This window comes from Vanrija pseudolonga, chromosome 3 (genome assembly GCF_020906515.1).
Source record: "Vanrija pseudolonga chromosome 3, complete sequence".
Lineage (NCBI taxonomy): Eukaryota > Fungi > Basidiomycota > Tremellomycetes > Trichosporonales > Trichosporonaceae > Vanrija > Vanrija pseudolonga.
In genome coordinates this window covers 904,282-921,389 of record NC_085851.1, presented here as the reverse complement: position 1 = coordinate 921,389, position 17,108 = coordinate 904,282, and the positions used below count along the sequence as shown (strand labels likewise).

The 17,108-nt window shown below is 59.5% G+C and overlaps 4 protein-coding genes across 5 annotated transcripts; 2 read left to right on the top strand and 2 right to left on the bottom strand.

Moving 5' to 3' along the window:
* Positions 1 to 419: 419 nt before the first annotated feature.
* RNTR lies at positions 420 to 15,657 on the top strand (the record flags this gene model as incomplete). 2 transcript variants are annotated; one of them, XM_062770436.1, is given in 13 exon segments in its annotated part: positions 1,465 to 1,493; positions 2,184 to 2,409; positions 2,459 to 2,759; positions 2,796 to 3,092; positions 3,133 to 3,348; positions 10,582 to 10,588; positions 10,643 to 10,930; positions 10,950 to 11,034; positions 12,066 to 12,282; positions 13,690 to 13,891; positions 13,930 to 14,383; positions 15,412 to 15,559; positions 15,614 to 15,657. In XM_062770436.1, the coding sequence occupies 13 exon segments, from the start codon at positions 1,465 to 1,467 to the stop codon at positions 15,655 to 15,657; spliced, it is 2,514 nt and encodes an 837-aa protein (XP_062626418.1).
* On the bottom strand, positions 3,386 to 3,763 carry LOC62_03G003905 (uncharacterized protein; the record flags this gene model as incomplete). The annotated part of the gene is given in 2 exon segments (XM_062770435.1): positions 3,386 to 3,495; positions 3,514 to 3,763. The coding sequence occupies 2 exon segments, from the start codon at positions 3,761 to 3,763 to the stop codon at positions 3,386 to 3,388; spliced, it is 360 nt and encodes a 119-aa protein (XP_062626420.1).
* LOC62_03G003904 (uncharacterized protein) lies at positions 8,645 to 9,470 on the bottom strand (the record flags this gene model as incomplete). The annotated part of the gene is made up of 2 exons (XM_062770434.1): positions 8,645 to 9,257; positions 9,307 to 9,470. 2 exons carry the CDS (start codon positions 9,468 to 9,470, stop codon positions 8,645 to 8,647), a joined length of 777 nt encoding a protein of 258 aa, XP_062626419.1.
* Positions 15,658 to 16,131: 474 nt separating the features above from the next.
* Positions 16,132 to 16,976, top strand: LOC62_03G003903 (uncharacterized protein; the record flags this gene model as incomplete). Its single annotated transcript, XM_062770433.1, is given in 4 exon segments — positions 16,132 to 16,230; positions 16,250 to 16,272; positions 16,308 to 16,870; positions 16,960 to 16,976. The coding sequence occupies 4 exon segments, from the start codon at positions 16,132 to 16,134 to the stop codon at positions 16,974 to 16,976; spliced, it is 702 nt and encodes a 233-aa protein (XP_062626417.1).
* Between the last annotated feature and the right edge of the window lie 132 nt (positions 16,977 to 17,108).

Below are 17,108 nucleotides of genomic sequence, written 5' to 3'. Positions count from 1 at the left end.
CTCCGCAAGCGCATGATGAGATGCATGAACATTGACAATCGGCGGGCAGCAGAAGCGGAGCGAGCGCAAGTGGCGTTGAGAGCGAGCGAGGCGACCTTGTGAATTAGGCACACCTGGATCCGGCAGGACGACTTTTCACCTCCATTCGTCGTCTCCACCTCGATGCGGTTGAACACACCTCCATGACGTCGCGCCGTCGCCGAAGATGGCATGGACCGAATGCGGGCTCCTCTCACTCGCATCCACCACGACCATGACAGTCCGACTCGAGCACTACATAAACGCGCCGATGTAGACCTCCCCAACTTCAACTCCACCGTCACCTCATCTCGTTCACCAACTCACCCAACTCTCCCCACTCCACCATCTCGCTTCTCAACGCCACACCCGCACCCACAACCCCCACGCCACCCCGCAGCATGTCCAGCCCCAGGCATCGCAGTACCTCTCCTACTTCCGACGAATCGGACCACTCGTGCTCGAGCTCGCGCACCCCGACCCCGGCGCCAATCATCGACGACGCGAACTGGACGACGGGCGAGTTCACCCTGATCTCTGCCGACGGCGTGCGCTTCAAGATCCCGAGCTACGTTCTCCTCAACGCCTCGTCCGTGTTCCGCGACATTGCGTCCCTGCCCTGCGACAACGCGAGCGCCGCGCCGGCGCCCGAGATCGAGCTCACCGACGCCACGATCGAGACCGCCGATGTGCTGCGCATCTTCCTGTCCCTAGCGGCGCACGGCACGCTCGGCCTCGAGCCGCGCGAGGTCGGCTACTTTGCCACGCTCTTCCTGCTCAAGGACACGATCGGCCTGTGCACCAAGTATCTCGCCGATGGGGTGCTGCACGTGCTCAAGCTCCAGATCTACAAGCTGCACAGCGAGCACCGCGGCCTGTACGCGCTGTACGCCTTCGTCCTCGGCGCGGTCAGCGACGACGTCCAGCTCACGATGATGGCCTTCAGCGACATGCGCTCCACGTGGGTCGACGACGAGCCGACCGGCCCGCGCGCCGCGCTCCGCCACGGGTTCCCGGGCGGATGCACCCTGTGCCCGCAGACCTGGCCGCTCAAGCTCGCCGAGGCGATTCCGCTCCAGTACTCGTGGGCGCTGAACCGCGCGTGGATGAACGCCGCGCGCAACGCCAAGCATGTGCCCGCGTGCTTTGAGAACCTGCTGCTTGTTGCCAAGGGTGAGTGGGGGAGCGGTGGAGGGGTGGGGCAGGAACTGACACGCCTCGTGCAGGCCAGCAGCCGACAAAGCCCGGCAGCCCGCTCAACGTCGTCGACGTCTACCAGGCCCTCACGACGGTGTAGGCAGGGTTGTGCCGAAGGTTGCTGCGGAGGCCGCGGGCCGGTTACGGCTCGGTAATGACCCAAGGCACGGACGCCAGGGTGACGAGATCGAGATCAAGGAGGAGCAAAGCCATGTTGTGTTGTTGTTGTTGTTGTACGATTCCGGCGTAATGGACTTTTGGTGCGGCTCGGAGGGTCGGTCGGGGGTTGGCCGGAAGAGGAAGCCAGCGTCGCGTCGTCGTCGCCGTCGCGTGTTGCCGTCATCCCACGTGCGGTTGTCCAGTGGCTCGGACTGGCGTCGACTCGCCGACGCACCGACTCAAGCCCTGAGGCATGCGAGGAATTAACGCAAGCGGGGCATGCGGATGCAGCCGAGGTCTATGTAGGAGCACGGAGGCTCGGCGCGACGTTCGACGTTGAACGCACCCACCTTGTTCGCGCACGTGTATGACGCCTCCCGACGAGAATAGTCTGCGCACTCCTTGGCACTGTGGCAAACCTTGTCAGTTTCAGCACCGCGGCGGCAGAGGACTCTCTCTGCCTGGACTCGGCTGCCAGGGTCAGTCAAAGCTAGCTTGTTTGACCCTAGTCCACCCTAGCCGGCTGCATCTCCATCACTGTCGTCACCGCGTGGGTACGACATGCCCAACCTACACCTTATCGATAAACGTGCGAGGTCTCTGCGGCTTATTCGCCTACTATGCAGCAGCAGCAGCTGCGTAACGGCTGCGCACGCGCGCGTCGCACCCGCGTTCCGGGCTTGGCATCGGCTGGGCCGAGGCTAGCTCATGCTGCTGGCTGCCCGGCCAGACCGGAGGGCGGGGGCTCCTCGCTCCGGCGCGAGATATATCTAGACTAGCTCGGCGCGTCGTCGCTAGATCGCCCCCAGACAAACAAACACCATCACTACAATGGTCGCCCTCCCCCTCGCTGTCGGCTTCGCCGCCCTCGCTGCCCTCGGCGCGTCGCCCGCCGCCGCGCTCGCGTCCGACAACCACACCTGCGCCATCCTCCCCCAGTACTACTCGTGCGAGGTGCCCACCAGCGAGGTGCACTACGACACGTGCTGCACGCCCGTGCAGGGTCTCGTGCTCGTCACCCAGTTCTGGGACACTGTGAGTGGGGCGTGAGGGTGGTGTGAAGGAGCTCGTACTCACGACCCAGTACACTGGCCTCGAGGCGCAGGGCTCCGTCCTCCCCAAGGACTCGTGGACCTGGCACGGCCTCTGGCCCGACCACTGCGACGGCACGTACGGCCAGTACTGTGACCTCAAGCGCCAGTACGACCCCACGCCTTCGCCCAAGACCGTGACCGGCCTCGCGAACGGCACCGTCGTTCCCCCCTGGACTGGCGGCGACGTCATCTCGCCCCTGCTCGAGAAGTACGGCAAGTTTGACCTCCTCGCCTACATCAACAAGTACTGGAAGTCGCAGGGCAGCCCCGACTGGACCTTCTGGCAGCACGGTGGGTCGTAACAGCTAGACAACGCTGACATTCCAGAGTTCTCCAAGCACGCCACCTGCTTCTCCACCTACGACGTCGGAAACGACGGCACCAACGACTGCTACGGCCCCGAGTACGCCAACGCGACCGAGGCGTCCATCATCGAGTTTGTCGAGTCGGTCGCCCGCTCGCAGAACAAGTACCCCACCTGGCAGTGGCTCGCCGCGGCCAACATCAAGCCGTCCAACCAGACCGGCTACGACCTCGCCACGCTCCAGGACACGCTCACCAAGGCCAGCGGCGCCGTGCCCTACCTCGGCTGCCAGGGCAAGACGCGCCAGCAGCTCTCGGAGGGTGAGTAGCACGCGTACTGTCAGCGTCACTCACACCCCAGTCTGGTACTACTCGCACTCGCTCGGCCGCCCCCAGGACGTCAACTACAAGCCCATCGACCAGGTCGGCAAGTCCAACTGCAACACCACCGCCCCCATCTGGTACTACGAGCCCTCGGTCGGCTCGGTCGAGGGCAGCCAGCCCGGCCAGCCCGGCCAGGGCGGCAACGGTACTGCCCCCGGTGGCGGCCAGGGTGGCAACGGCAACAACACCTGCGGTGCTTAAGCTGCGGGGTTGGGTCGTGTGGGTAGGTGTTAAAAAGTGTCGAGAATGGACGCTATTGGTATCCTTGGGAATGCATCGTTTGGTTCTTCTTCGTGGATGCGGGCGAGTGTCGAGAGGACCTCGCCTCGCCAGCAGGATGCTGTAGTACTTGACGTACCCGGTACAATGGCCTCCTGCGTGCGCGGGCCGCGCGAGAGGTACACGCTCATGATGGCCGCGCGGATGTGCTCCCGGTCGTGGGGGACAGACATGATGAGCTCGCGGACCACGTTGGGGCGCAGGCGGGAGAGGGCCGCGACGGTGTGCATGAAGGCCTCGTAGATGATGTCGTTGTGCGCGCGGCTCGTGAGCCAGGCCAGGCCGCCGTCGGAGTTGGGGGTGGTAGAAATGGCGGTGGGGGTGCTCATGCTGCCTATTAGCTCGGTCGAGGGGGTGCTCATGCTCACTTGCTTGGGGCGTGGCGCTCCATAACCGCAGTTGGGTTGCGGGGCCCACCTGGTCGAGAGCGAGGGGCACGCGACGGGCACGAGGGGCACGACATCATGCCCTCGCCCTCGTGTTGTACAACGATCAGGTTGAACAATACCAGGCTCATGCACTCAGTATGTGACGTGAGAACATGCCTCGCCCTCGGGGTACATTTGACTCTTGCTCATCCTTTGATCTTTCACTTTCACTCTTCACCTCTCACTCATCATGTCTGACGACACCACGACACCACCTGCTTCCCCTCCCCACGCCCCCAAGCCTACGAAGTGGACCGACGGCAACTTCACCATCATTTCGTCCGACAACCATGTGTTCAAGGTTGCCGACTATCATCTTCTCAGCGCGAGGTTGGTCTCGCGGCGGGCAATAGGGCAGTATGTAGGCCAGGCCGCTGATGCGCTCCAGTTCCGTTTTCCGCGGCATGGTATCGGCGGGCACTGGGCCACTCGACATCGAACTCACCGACCCGACTATGGAAGACTCGCGTACTCTGGACTTGGTTCTCCACTTTATCGTATATGGCAAGTTTGACTTCAATTCGACCGAGTTCGAGTCGGTCATCTCAGTGGGCCTGTTCTTCAAGAAGTACGACTGCGCGCCTGCGAAAGCCAACTTCATCTTCCGCCTCGAGTGCCTTCACTTAGCACCCCGCCTCAAGGTGTTCATTTTCGCCGCTGCCCTCGATGATGCCGACATCTGTATCGCCGCTCTGAAGTACCCGCTCCCCCAGTGGATCCAGGGTGACGGCGAGGACAGCGAACATGGATATGCCGACACATACATCGATGAGGGATGCCAATTCAACAGCCAGACTTGGGGCCTTAATTGGGTTGCAGCCACCCCCATCCGGTACAGGTGGGCTCTCGACCGCGCGTGGCTCTCCGAGGGTGACAGTGCCACCTTGGCTTCCGAGTTTAAGGCGTGCCTCGCCGACGCCAAAGGTGAGTTTTGTGTTCCTTCTGCGTCGGCTGTACTAAAGCTAACTCTCCGGACGCAGCCACCGAGATTCGGAAGACGACACTCCTCTGAGTTGGCTGCGTGCTCATCTCGCGTTCCTTCACGTCCACATGTTCACTGCGGGCTCGTCTCGTTTTCCGTAACGTCCACATACATGCAGAACAAACACCCCCTTCCTTCTTCGATGAATGCATGTGGTCATTCAGGCTGTGCCATCAGCGACGGTCATGTTGTCGTCAGCACGAGCGGCATTGGTGGCCGTTTGGTGACGGCAAGGGTGCGAGAACTAAGGTCATCGTGACGCCGGTGCGAAGGCGCAGGCGGGGAGGAGGGCAAGGCGGTATGTACCTGGCCTGCATGTCCTGGACATACGTCGATGTTGACGCTGGTGGATGTGCGGCAACGGTCTTCGAGTACATCTGCGTCGCGCCGAGCCATACGGAATATCTTTGGTCAATGTGGCGAATTATTCGCTGACAGTGGCGGAACACCCTCATACCTCGTTCACGCCACACGTCCCACTCCCCCTCTTGCACTGCACAACGCTCAGCGGCGAGTCATTTGATTCGCCATGTTTCGTGTGGAACACACAACATCGGGCTTCGTGGTACTCCTTACCCGCCCCTCGCACTCTGCATCGCTCTGTCGCCCATGGTAAGGAGAGGTACCCCTCCGCAGCCTCCCAATGTGCCAGCTCCAGATGCATACAAGGCCCTAAGGCGGCGGTTGGCTTGGGCGTGCGTCGTTGGCGCACTCCAATGTGACCATTGTTGGCGGTGCTCTCGTCCCTCATTCCCACATGTGCGAGTGGCGTCAATCCCGCCATGGTGGCTGGTGGCGCTCCACGCAACCTTGCGCACTGGAGATCACAAGAGTCGCCAACCGTTCGCACCAGCTCCTCGACATTCATAAAGGTCGGCCTCGACGAAAGTTCTCATCACCTCCAACGACACCACTTCTTCATATCCAGCACCAAATGAGCCGCAGCTCCACCCGCAGCCCGCCCTTCATTCCTTCGTCCAATCCTACCCCTCCTCCGGCTTCCAAGTGGATCGACGGTAACTTGACCCTCATTTCCGACGGCCCCGTCGAGTTCAAGGTCCAGGATTACCACCTGATCAGTGCCAGGTGGGTTTAAAAGTAGTCGGCGGGGTGCTGACGGGAAGTTCGGTCTTCCCCGTATGATATTGCCTCGGCACGGTGAGCACAATGCCCACATCTTTGTCGCGTACCATTCCCCCGAGACCGTTGATCGCGCGCTCGACTTCATAGTCAACGGCAAATTTTGCACCTACGACAACATCCGCCAGCTCGTGGCCGTAGCCCGCTTCTTCAAAGAGTATGACTGCGAAGCAGCCATCCAGAACTACTACTCCCGCCTGGCGCAGGACACGTTGGCCCCCCGCGTCAAGACATTCATTGTCGCCGCAGCGCTCGACCATATGGAGGTCTGCATGCGTGCTCTCCAGTATCCCCTGCCGTACTGGGAACCCAAGGCTGCGAGTGCTGATCAAGGGGCCAACTCTGCTGGGGTCTTCACCAATGGGTGCCAGTTTGACACTGGCACCTGGGCGTTCGACTGGGTCCAGGCCACACCTGTCTCGTACAAGTGGGCGCTTGATCGTGCGTGGAAAATCGACGGCGGACGCAGTATCACCCTCGCGCCTGACTTTTTCAAGTATCTCAAGCTCGCCAAGGCGAGTACTTGTCCCAACTAGGGGAGTGGCGGGCGGTGAGCTGATGTCAGCTGCGGTAATGGCCGCAATGGAGTGATCAGTCCTTCTTTTGTCCATTCAACTCGGCACAATGAGGCAAACCCCTTCGTCTATGCATTCCGTTCCATTCGTCTTCTCATGTCTTCTTCTTCGGCGTATGACTAGAAGCCCGTGCATGAGGGCCCCGATACCCCTGAAAGCGGGGCGAAAGGCTGCACGGTGCTCCTAGTCTGCCGGAACCAAGTCGCCCCTCGCCACCGGGTCATGTCGACATGACTTGACACGCTCTCGTCCACTCTCGCCTTCTCCCACATCCTCATCACCGACCATGAGTGCCCTTACTCCCCCCAGCCATCCACTCACACCATCTAGCCATCCCTCGACGCCCTTCAGTCAGCCACCTACCCCTTACAGCAACCCCACGCCCTACAGCAACCCCCCTACACCTCAAGGTCGCCTTCCTACCGCCCGCAACGGTCCCCCGACGCCCTACACCGACCCTGGGTCCGAGTCTACCGACACCTCAGATGGCCCCGAACTTACCAAGTAGGTGGAAGGTAACTTCACCCTCATCTCGGCCGACAACTATGCCTTCACGATTAACGACTACCACCTGCGGAGCGTGAGGTGAGATACTGTAATATACCCAGCCCCATCCCCCTTGCTTACCGTGCTCAGCTCCGTGTTCCGCACGATGCTGTGGGCTACGCATTCCGGCAAAGGCGTTCAGAGTCTGGTACTCGAGGATTACGACATTGAGTATGCGGACGCCATAGACGGTGTCCTCGATTTCATCATCAACGGCACCCTCAGCCAGAAGATCGACGTCCAGGTGCTCAGCTCGATGGCGCGCTTCCTCAAGAAGTACGACTGTCCGGCAGTGATCAAGAGCTTGGCTGTTCACCTCACTCAAGACACTGAGTCTCCTCGCGTCAAGGCATTCATCCTTGGGGCTGTCCTCGACGACCCCGAGATGTGCTGTGAAGCCCTGCTGTTCCCCCTCCCCCAGTGGGCCTCAACGATCAAGGGACACAGTGGGGATTGGGGAGGCGGGGTGCCCGTCACCGGCCAGTTGATCACTGCCGGGAGCCAATTCGATAGCCGGTCTTGGTTACTCAGCTGGACGCTTGCGACACCCATTCCATACAAGTGGGCGCTGGATCGAGCGCTGCTCACTAATCAAACTTCCAACATCGCCCAAACCTTTCGGTTCTTTCTCGACACTGCCAAGAAGTTTGAAGGTCAGTTAAGGCAGCATCGTTAAATCACAGTCTGACCTTCTTGGCAACAGCTAGTATGCCATAGTCCGTAAGCCGACACCTCGAGAGGCCATCACTGCGGCCGCGAGTCGTTGGCTTTGGCCCACGTTACATTCGTCAGCTCAACCCGTAACCCCCACCCCCTCCTCGCATGTAGTTGTTGTTCGTCTATCAATACCAATCCCGTGTGACCTCAGAAGGCGGTGAAGACGAAGAAGAGAACGTTGAATACCTATCTTCGACGCACAGGCCCATACTGGAGCATGGAGTCCAGAGCGTATCGCGCGCAGCACCACTCATTGCCTCCGAGGCTCTTTGACATCCAGCCCCCTCGGCAACCACATACCAGGTCGGTTGCTCTGCGTCTGCAAGTGCATCGTCCCCGCAATACACGACAACCTAAGGGACCGAATGCCATGCAAGCAAGTGCACAGTCGCTGCCCAACCAATGCCTCTTAACGACAGTGTCGATGTGCCGAGCACGACGGGCTTCGGGCGGCAAAGCACACTCCCGCGTTCCATGTGCGCCTAGAACCGCGTTGAGCGGCCAAGAGTGGGCCGGTAGTGAGAGCAAGAATTTACGAGCCAAGAGCTCCATGGCGTGTGTTGACGAGGTAGTCACACTCAGACCTTGCATGTCACTCGAGTTGTCAGATACCATCTAGGAGGCACCGTGAACCTGGATGGTAGTGGACTGGGGGGCAAGGGTCGAGGACCGAAACAAAGGGAACTGTTTCGGACTAAACAGAGGACGTATATGATTCATGTTGTCACTCGTTTTACTATGTACTCTCTGCTTCAGCCACCTCAGCCCTCACCCCAGGACCACCTCGTATAGACGCGTCGGACTACGTCTGACCAGTGCACGTTAGGTGTTCCTTGCTGCGGGTGGGTGAGCAGAAGAACGACGCCATTGTGGGTCCGACATACCCTTAACATCGTCAAGCACCTGTTGGAACTTGGTTTTGAGATCGTCTGAGTCCCCCACGAGCGCCCAAGCCCGGTGGAGTGCATACAGGTAGGGGCCAGGAATCATCGACCAGCGGTTGTATGCCAAAGATTGAGGGTTGAGGCAATGGAAGTTCGTCAGGTTCCTAGTTGTATTCGTGTCGGGAACCGAAGTTTCGCCCCAAGTGCGACGTTTCTTGGAGAGGGCACTGATGCACAGGTCCGTGTCATCCATAATGGAGCCGATGATGAACATGAACAGAGTGCTGCGGCCTGTTGAGCTCATTTCCTTGACGCGGAGCCCGAGTACGGTCATCAAGAAGGGACAATCGTACTTGACGAGGAAGCGCGTCATGGAAGCGAGGTGCTTGAAGTTGCTGAAGCGGTCGATGTCCTTGTCATCAACGGTGGCGTCGATAAGCAGGGTGAGAAAGCGCTCGAGGACCGCGGCCGTTTCGATCGAGTCGTCGGTGAAGTGGAGCTCCCGATCCGCACCCTGAGCGGCGACCGAAGCCATGTCGCGAAAGACAGAGCTGAAATGTGTCAGAGGGGGCCCACAACGGCAGCAGTAAAGACACTAACATGGCGCTGAGCAGATGGACGAGGTCCACGCGGAAGCGCACGTTGTCGGACGAGACGAGGGCGTAGTCACCCGTAGTCCAGGTGTCATCGTCGCGGATGGGCTCGGCGTCTTCCTCGTCGTCTCCGGCCTTCCTCTTCTTGGGTGCAGGTGGGGTCGAAGCCATGGTTTGTAGATGGCAAGGCGAAGGGGCCGTGAAGGGGAGATGTGATGTATGTAGTGGATGTCGCCTGGGAGGGCAGTTGGTCGCTGGGCTGAAGGAAGGTGGGTGACACGTTAAGGGATGATGGGAGGATTGAAAGAGAAACGAGAGAAGACGGGGCGCACAATGTTGCGCCATGTGGGAGGAGGTCCGTGCGCGGTCGCGTCAGTCACAAACAATGTCCACCTCATCTGTGTGCCAGTCACAATTGACACCGTACCGCCGTGTGTACCGTCAGATCGGCCAAGGAAGCATGCATAGCAACGTACGTGCCCAGTAGCCGGAGACCAGGTGTCGGACCATGCAAGTGCAGGCACTTGGCTCCTCGCAATCCAGCGTGTACAACGGAGATGTGTTGACACTGGCGTGCAGTGGCCTCTGTCGTGATCTGGTCGTTCCACATAGGCGCGTCGCAAGCTCAAAGAGGCCGGGACGGACTGATACCGACGGGGGCCCCGGAGCGCGTGTGTGCGCACCACACACATCAAAAGGATATCGACTGCCCCAGGACCCCGGCCGCCAGTCCCCTTCCTCCTGGGAGAGGTCCGGATTCTGCGAGCAGGCTCGAACCCCCGACCTGCGGTGCACGACAGGCCTACACACCCACTTGGTTAGATGGTTGCGGTGCTTCATGCCCTACGTCACGCATCATCACTCACACACTCGCCACTCATCCCTCCTCACGCCCCCCGCCCCTGCTCGGAGTGGCACTGCACTAGGCTCTTTGTGGTGTTCAGCATGAATAAGGTGGGCCTTGCACGGCTTTCGTCAGTTTCTCTGACTTGTGAGAGACAAGGTGGCGAGGAGGTCAACTCGGCCGAGAAACATGTGCCCTTGAATTGCTGTCCGCATCCGGCACGCCCCAACAAACAACAGGTGAGAATGTCTCACATGTCTGCGCCACCTACACACGTATATAATCTGTCAATGCAGTTCAAGAAACGCAATATCTTCCACATCACCGCGTCAGCCATGGGTCATAACAGTGACACTCTGTCCAAACAGCCCAGCGGGACCTTCAAGCTCACGTCCTCCGACGGCGTGGTGTTTGACATCGAACCGTACCGTCTCCAAGGCTGGAGGTGAGCGTGATCGCCCTTGCGTACACCATCCCTCGCTTACGTATCATTCCCCAGTAATGTGTTCTGCGACATGATCTCAGCCGGTAGCGGCACCCTGGAGCTCGAGCTCACTGACCCTGCTATCGAGTCGGCGGCCGTCATTACACGGTTCATCGCCATCACCCGGAGCGGCAAAGTCGATATGGACACCTGGAGACTCAAGGGACTGGCTAACCTCGCCCTCTTCCTGAAGAAGTACGACTGCCCGGCGGCGATCGAACTGCTTTTCGCACACGTCAAGAGCAGCCCGGCAGGCATCATCAAGACCTTCATCCTCGGCGCGGTGCTGGACGATCCCGAGCGGTGTGTCGCGGACCTGCAGGCGCCACTGGAAGACTGGCAGAAGTACGAGTCGCAACGTCACCTGCCTGACCCTCACCCTCTCCTGCCACCCATCATGCCACTGCGTGAGTGGAGGCAGCCACGTCCCAAGGACGCCAACACGCACCACCTGAAAGGCTGTGTGTTTGAAACTTTCACACTGCCTCTGGAGTGGACGGCGCTGCTCCCCCCTGCCTACCGGTGGGCGTTAGATCAGGCGTGGCATGAAAGGAACCACCTCAAACTCGACGTGTCATTCAAGGAGCTCCTTGAGCTGGCCCAAGGTGTGTGTTGGTGAGGGAATGTGGAAGTTGTGCTTTGCTGACCCACAGCGACCGACTACTGAGTGCCTCGGGACTGTGTGTAGTTCTTGTAATCCCCAATGCAGCCAGCCCCCTTGAAGTGTTTGCTAGCACAAACACACCCAACCTGCGCCCTTGCGCCCCCGTGACCCCCGTACGCCGGCTTGCACCTCGGCGCCGAGCCGCCAACACGCGCGCCCCGCGCCCAACACATTTTTGCCGCCCAACAGGCAACTCTCTTCCTCCACAATTCTCCCACTCACCATAACACCATGAGCAGCGACCTGTCTTCCTCGCCTTCTAACACCGACACCCGCCCGCCGTCGCCTGCTTCGGAGTGGTCCTCGGGCAACTTCACGATCACGACCTCGGACGGCGTGAAGCTCAAGGTGGACGACTACCACCTGCGCAGCGCCAGGTGAGCACCGCCTTCCTTCCTTCCTCTTCCACCCCGCCCGCCCAAGTAGCACCCACTGACCGTCAGCATCGTCTTCCGCAACATGATCGAGGCGGCGACCGATGGCCCGCTCGAGGTCGAGCTCACCGACCCCGAGCTCGAGACCGCCGAGGTCTTCGACCGCTTCCTCAACCTGATCGTCAACGCCGAGATCACCCGTGACAGCTGGCACATGAGCCAGCACGTCCAGCTCGGGCTCCTCCTCAAGAAGTACGACTGCCCCGCCGCCACCAAGGTCCTCGTCCTCCACATCGACAAGGGCTTCACCGGCAGCATCAAGGCTTTCGTCCTTGGCGCGGCGCTCGACAATCTCGACATCTGCACGGCCGCCCTCCACGCCCCCTTCCACAAGTGGGAGAACAAGCCCGGCCGCCGCAAGAAGAGCGAGTTCAAGGACGCGCTCGCCAACACCAGAGCGAGCAAGGGCAGCATCTTCAACACGGCCACGCTTCCCATGGAGTGGGTCTCCCTCATCCCGCTCGAGTATCGCTGGGCCCTCGACCGTGCCTGGCTCGACATTGGGGACAACGACAGCCTGCCCGTCAAGTTTGCCCTCCTCCTCCAGGACGCCAAGGGTGAGTGGAGAGCAACGTCGTGGGTCTGACAAATTCACAGCCACCAAGATCTAGGCTTCACGAGGTGTGATGGACTGTGTAGGCGACGTGGGGGGTTTAGTCTGGAGTGGATGAGATGAACAGTTAAAGGCGTCGTCGAGTGTGTGCAGTCAGCTACAGGGCCGTTGCGGGAGTCCCACAGTTCCGAGATGAGTTTCAACCGACAGATGACGTCGAGGGGCGTTGGACAACGTGCACTTGATCTGCTCCGTTCCCACGAACTCCAACTCACTCTTCACTCCACTCTCCTTTCTATCCTCTCCTCGAGCCCAGACAAATCCAACGCCGTCAATCACCTAGCCCCATGCCCAAGCGCACCAACTCTGCCATGTCGGCGCAAGTTTCTCACACTGGGAAGAAGGCCCGCCTCAGCATATCTCCCGCATTCAATAAAGGCGACTTTGCTCTTGTGTCGTCTGACGACGTCACACACCGCATTGATACGCACTACTTGCTGAGCGCGAGGTGGGTGATTGGTCATCCCACCACTGATTAATGCTGACCATGCAGTGGCGTATTTCGAGACATGCTATCAGTTGGGAACGGCCCCAAAGAGCTGTACCTCACGGACCCAGACTTCGAAACTGGCAGCATTGTCGAGATGTTCTTGGGTCTTGTCACGACCGGCCGCTCGACTTTCGTCCCCGGCGATTTGACCAGCACGCACAATCTGGTCCGCCTTCTGCTGAAGTACGACTGCGTTCTGGGCCTGAAGCTTGTCGCGGGGCAATATCAACAGAACATTAGCGATCACAAGAGTGCATGGCAGTGTTTCACCGTCGGCGCCGTCATGGATGACGTCGATTTATGCTGTGCCGCCATTCGAGGCAGCCTTGCCCATTCCCTTCGCGGCTGCCTGGGCAAGTCCTTCAACCCTCAACGCATGCCTTTCGATGTCGCCTCACAGGTCCCGTTTGCGTATCTGTGGGCCTTGGATCGGATGTGGGGCGACATGGACGAGTCCTATCACAACTGCACGGGGGAATTCAAGTGCTTCATTGGCCAAGCTAAAGGCCCTGTGGCTGGTCGCTGAGGATCAAGCTTGTTCGATCTATGCGAAGTCTGCTGAACGTGAGTCGTCGGCGTGTCGTGGGCTGACTTGTGCAGCATACACGCCACTCTCGATTACCACCGGCCAATGTGATCTGATGCATGCTGAGGTTGATGAAAACGTCGAGAAAGACCGAGCTGCAATGCATCAATGCTAGGTACATACCTTGGCCCGGTTTTTGAAAGCTGCGGTCCCAAACCTTGGAGGTCCGTGCGGCGAATGACGTCGGTGGATAGTCTTGTTTGTGTGTGTGTGGATCATCACCTATTGTCAACTCAACTTTCTCTCATTGCTCACTCATCCAACCTTTCTTGTAGCCAGCGACACAACAACACCTCAGCGTACCTTGTTCCTCGGCATGGCCCCGAAGCGCACCATCGCACCTTCCGACGGCGATCAAGACAACACCAAGAAGCAGCGCGTGATGCTCTACCACACCTGGCAGAGCGGCAACTTCACACTCGTGTCCTCCGACGATGTCACCTTCCGCCTCGATACCCACTATCTCCAGAGTGCGAGGTGAGCACATGGGCCGAGTGCGCAGAGCTGACGACCAGCGCGTTCTTCCGCGACATGCTCTCGGTGGCGAGTGGTCCGCAGACCGTGACCCTCACCGACCCCGAGACCGAGACCGCTGCGGTCGTGAACGCGTTCCTCACCCTCATAACTACGAACACTGCCAACAGGAACGTCATCACCAACGAGCTGGCACACACGGCCAACCTCGTCCGCTTCCTGCTCAAGTACGACTGCGGCCCAGTCCTCAACGTTCTCGCCCTGCACCTCCACCGCGTCGTACACTACGCTGGCCCCGAGAACGGCCTCCAGTGGTTCCTCATTGGCGCCCTTATGGAGGATGTCGACCTGTGTATCGCCGCCATCGACGAGTGTACTTGCGACGTCCGAACGGCATCAGGGGGCATCCAGCGCCAGGTGCACCCCTCCTTCAACCCTCTCACCATGTCCCACGAGGTCGCCTCCCAAATTCCATTCACGTACTACTGGGCTCTGGTGCGCACCTGGGACGTGACGCGAGGCAGGCACAAGCACTTTGCCGCCGAGTTTGATGACTTCGTGGCGCGCCCGTAGTGACCTCATCCGCCTCCGTGCAGGCGAGTATTGTGGTCGCTGCAGTGGCTCAACCATCTAGTCTCTATTTTACTTTCCATACTTTCCATATCACAACTCACCCAAAGGCAATTTACTGCATTGCAGGGAGGGAGTTGTGCGAGTGAAAATCCATGCAGACTTGAGAGTGGCTGCGGAGGTGACTGAGGGAGGATTGGGTGCAATCTGCTCCCGCCGGCTGTCTCGTGTCGATCCACAAGTTGCGAGACCCAGCAATTCACTGCCGCCCACCATTCTTCCTTCCTTTCACTTCACCACACACTCACTCGATTTGTTACCAACGGCCATGTCCAAGCGCAACACACGTAGCGACTCCCCCCTTTCCCGCGAGGACAGCAGCAAGAGACAGTGTGCCGATCCGGCGCCCGCCCCGAACGACAGCTTCAAACTCTTGTCAGCGGACGGCAAGGAGCACAACATCGAGCGGCACTACCTCCTCGCTGCAAGGTGCGTCGGACCTGGCTATCCAACACCGGCACTCACGTTCCTTCTCCTGCAGCTCCGTGTTCCGCGACATGCTCTCGGTCGCCGATGGCTCTCCAGAGCTGGCACTGACCGACACCAACATGGAAACGGGCGAGATAGTTGAAGGCTTCATCACGCTCATCACCCGTCTCCAGATGGCGTGGACGATCTACGAGGTACAGTCCATCGTAAAGCTGGTCCATTTCCTCCACAAGTACGACTGCGCCGCCTCTTTGGACCTCGTCCGCGTGCACACCGAGCGCGCATTGCTGGGGGCCCACTACCTCAGCGACACTTCCCCCGTTGGCGTTGAGTGCTTCATCATTGGCGCACACTTGGACCGACCAGACCTGTGCAGCATGGCCCTCCGGCTGGATTTCGACCTGGTATGGGAGACGGATTCCCCACAGGTTCACGGTGTTCCCAAATGCGAAGTGGGCGTCAAGTGTCTCAATCCTCAAAACATGTCTCACTTCTTCTTCGAGCTCATACCCTACGACTATCTCTGGGCTCTTGACCGGGCTTGGGGTGCCAAGCCTAAAGAACTGGACTACCTCTATCTCCAGTTTGACAAGTTCATCAAGGCCGCCAAAGGTGGGGGGGCATGCAGGCAGTTGGTGGTTGACAGGAGTGCTAACCTCAACCCAGCTTCCCGGAGTGCAAGCGGGAAGTCGACCGACATAAGTTACTGAGCTCGGCAAACCAGGATGCGATCCTTGGCCGGTATACTGTACATGGTGTAGTGCTACTGTAGTGAATGAATGTAAACCACGATGATGTTGGGGTCGTAACGCGGTTGAGGTGCAGAGTGCAGATGTCCCGCGCCCATCGTGGTCACCCAAGCTCCAGGTGGCGACGTGAAGCGATGAGGCGCGAGGTGTCACGCCGTGTGCCGATCGGCGCGTTCGCACGTGTCGCACACGCAGACAATGCCGCTAGCTGCTGTCCATGTTGTCCGAAGTCTGCTACAGTTAGGTTCCGTTGCCCATCCTCCTCGCCCTGCCGTGTTTGGAACTCGCCCCGCCCTTCAGCATACTCACACACCGTCACCCATTGTCCCGTTCGCTCCTCACACTCCTACAAAAGTACACCTCGAACAGCGTTCAACACCACTTCCCCTCCCCTCATCACTCTCCCGCGTTTGTCCCATAGCTCCACACAACAACATGGCTGGCTCCGACACCCACGACGACGACAACGCCCCCACCATCGTGGACGACGAGCACTGGACCGAGGGCGACTTTACCATCATCTCCTCGGATAACGTGAGGGTTCCGTATCCAGTCGTACCACCTCTTCAGCGCCAGGTGGGTAGCTAAACGATGCTCTTGCTCACTTCTAGCGGCTTCTTCCGCGACATGGCTGCGGACGACTCGGACAAGACGAAGACGCGTGAAGTCCACCTCACCGACTCGGAGTACGAGACGGCCGCAACCCTGCGCTGGTTTTTCGACCTGATCACTTCGGCGAAACTTGACATAGAACTCAACGACACAATCCTATGGGTCCTTGACCTGACTCGGTTCCTCCTCAAGTATGACTGCCCCTGTGCCGTCGAAACCCTCAAGTTGATCGTCAACCAGCGCGTATTGAAACCTGGGAGCACGAGCGGAATTTATGGGTTCATACTGGGAGCTCTGTTGGATGATGTCGACTTTTGTGTCGACTGCATGGAGGGAACGGAGAATAGGCAGGCCGTATGGACGGAATACAATGACGAGCACATCCGAGATTCGTCGAGGACCCGCACCAATGTCAAGACGTTCAACCCGGCCGGCCTGTCCTTTGATCTCTTCGTGTCCATACCCACCCCCTATCAGTGGTCCCTTTGCTGCGCCTGGGACATAGAGCGCGACGGTACTGAGCTTCCCGCTAGGTTCAAGGAGTTCATTGCGGCGGCCAAAGGTAGGATACTTTCGGCTCTGATGACCTTGCTGACTGCTGGTATAGCCCGTTACGCCGCCTGACCGAGCCGTGGCGAGGTGCCGAACCAGGCCGGACGGACGTGTAGCCTGCTTGCGAACCTCTGCACAAGACAGGATACCTTCCATTTGGGACCGTTGTACACGCGATACACTCCAACCTCTCCTATGTAGGCGCACATGGCCCCCAGCTGTCGATAGACGTACCGACTGGACAATGC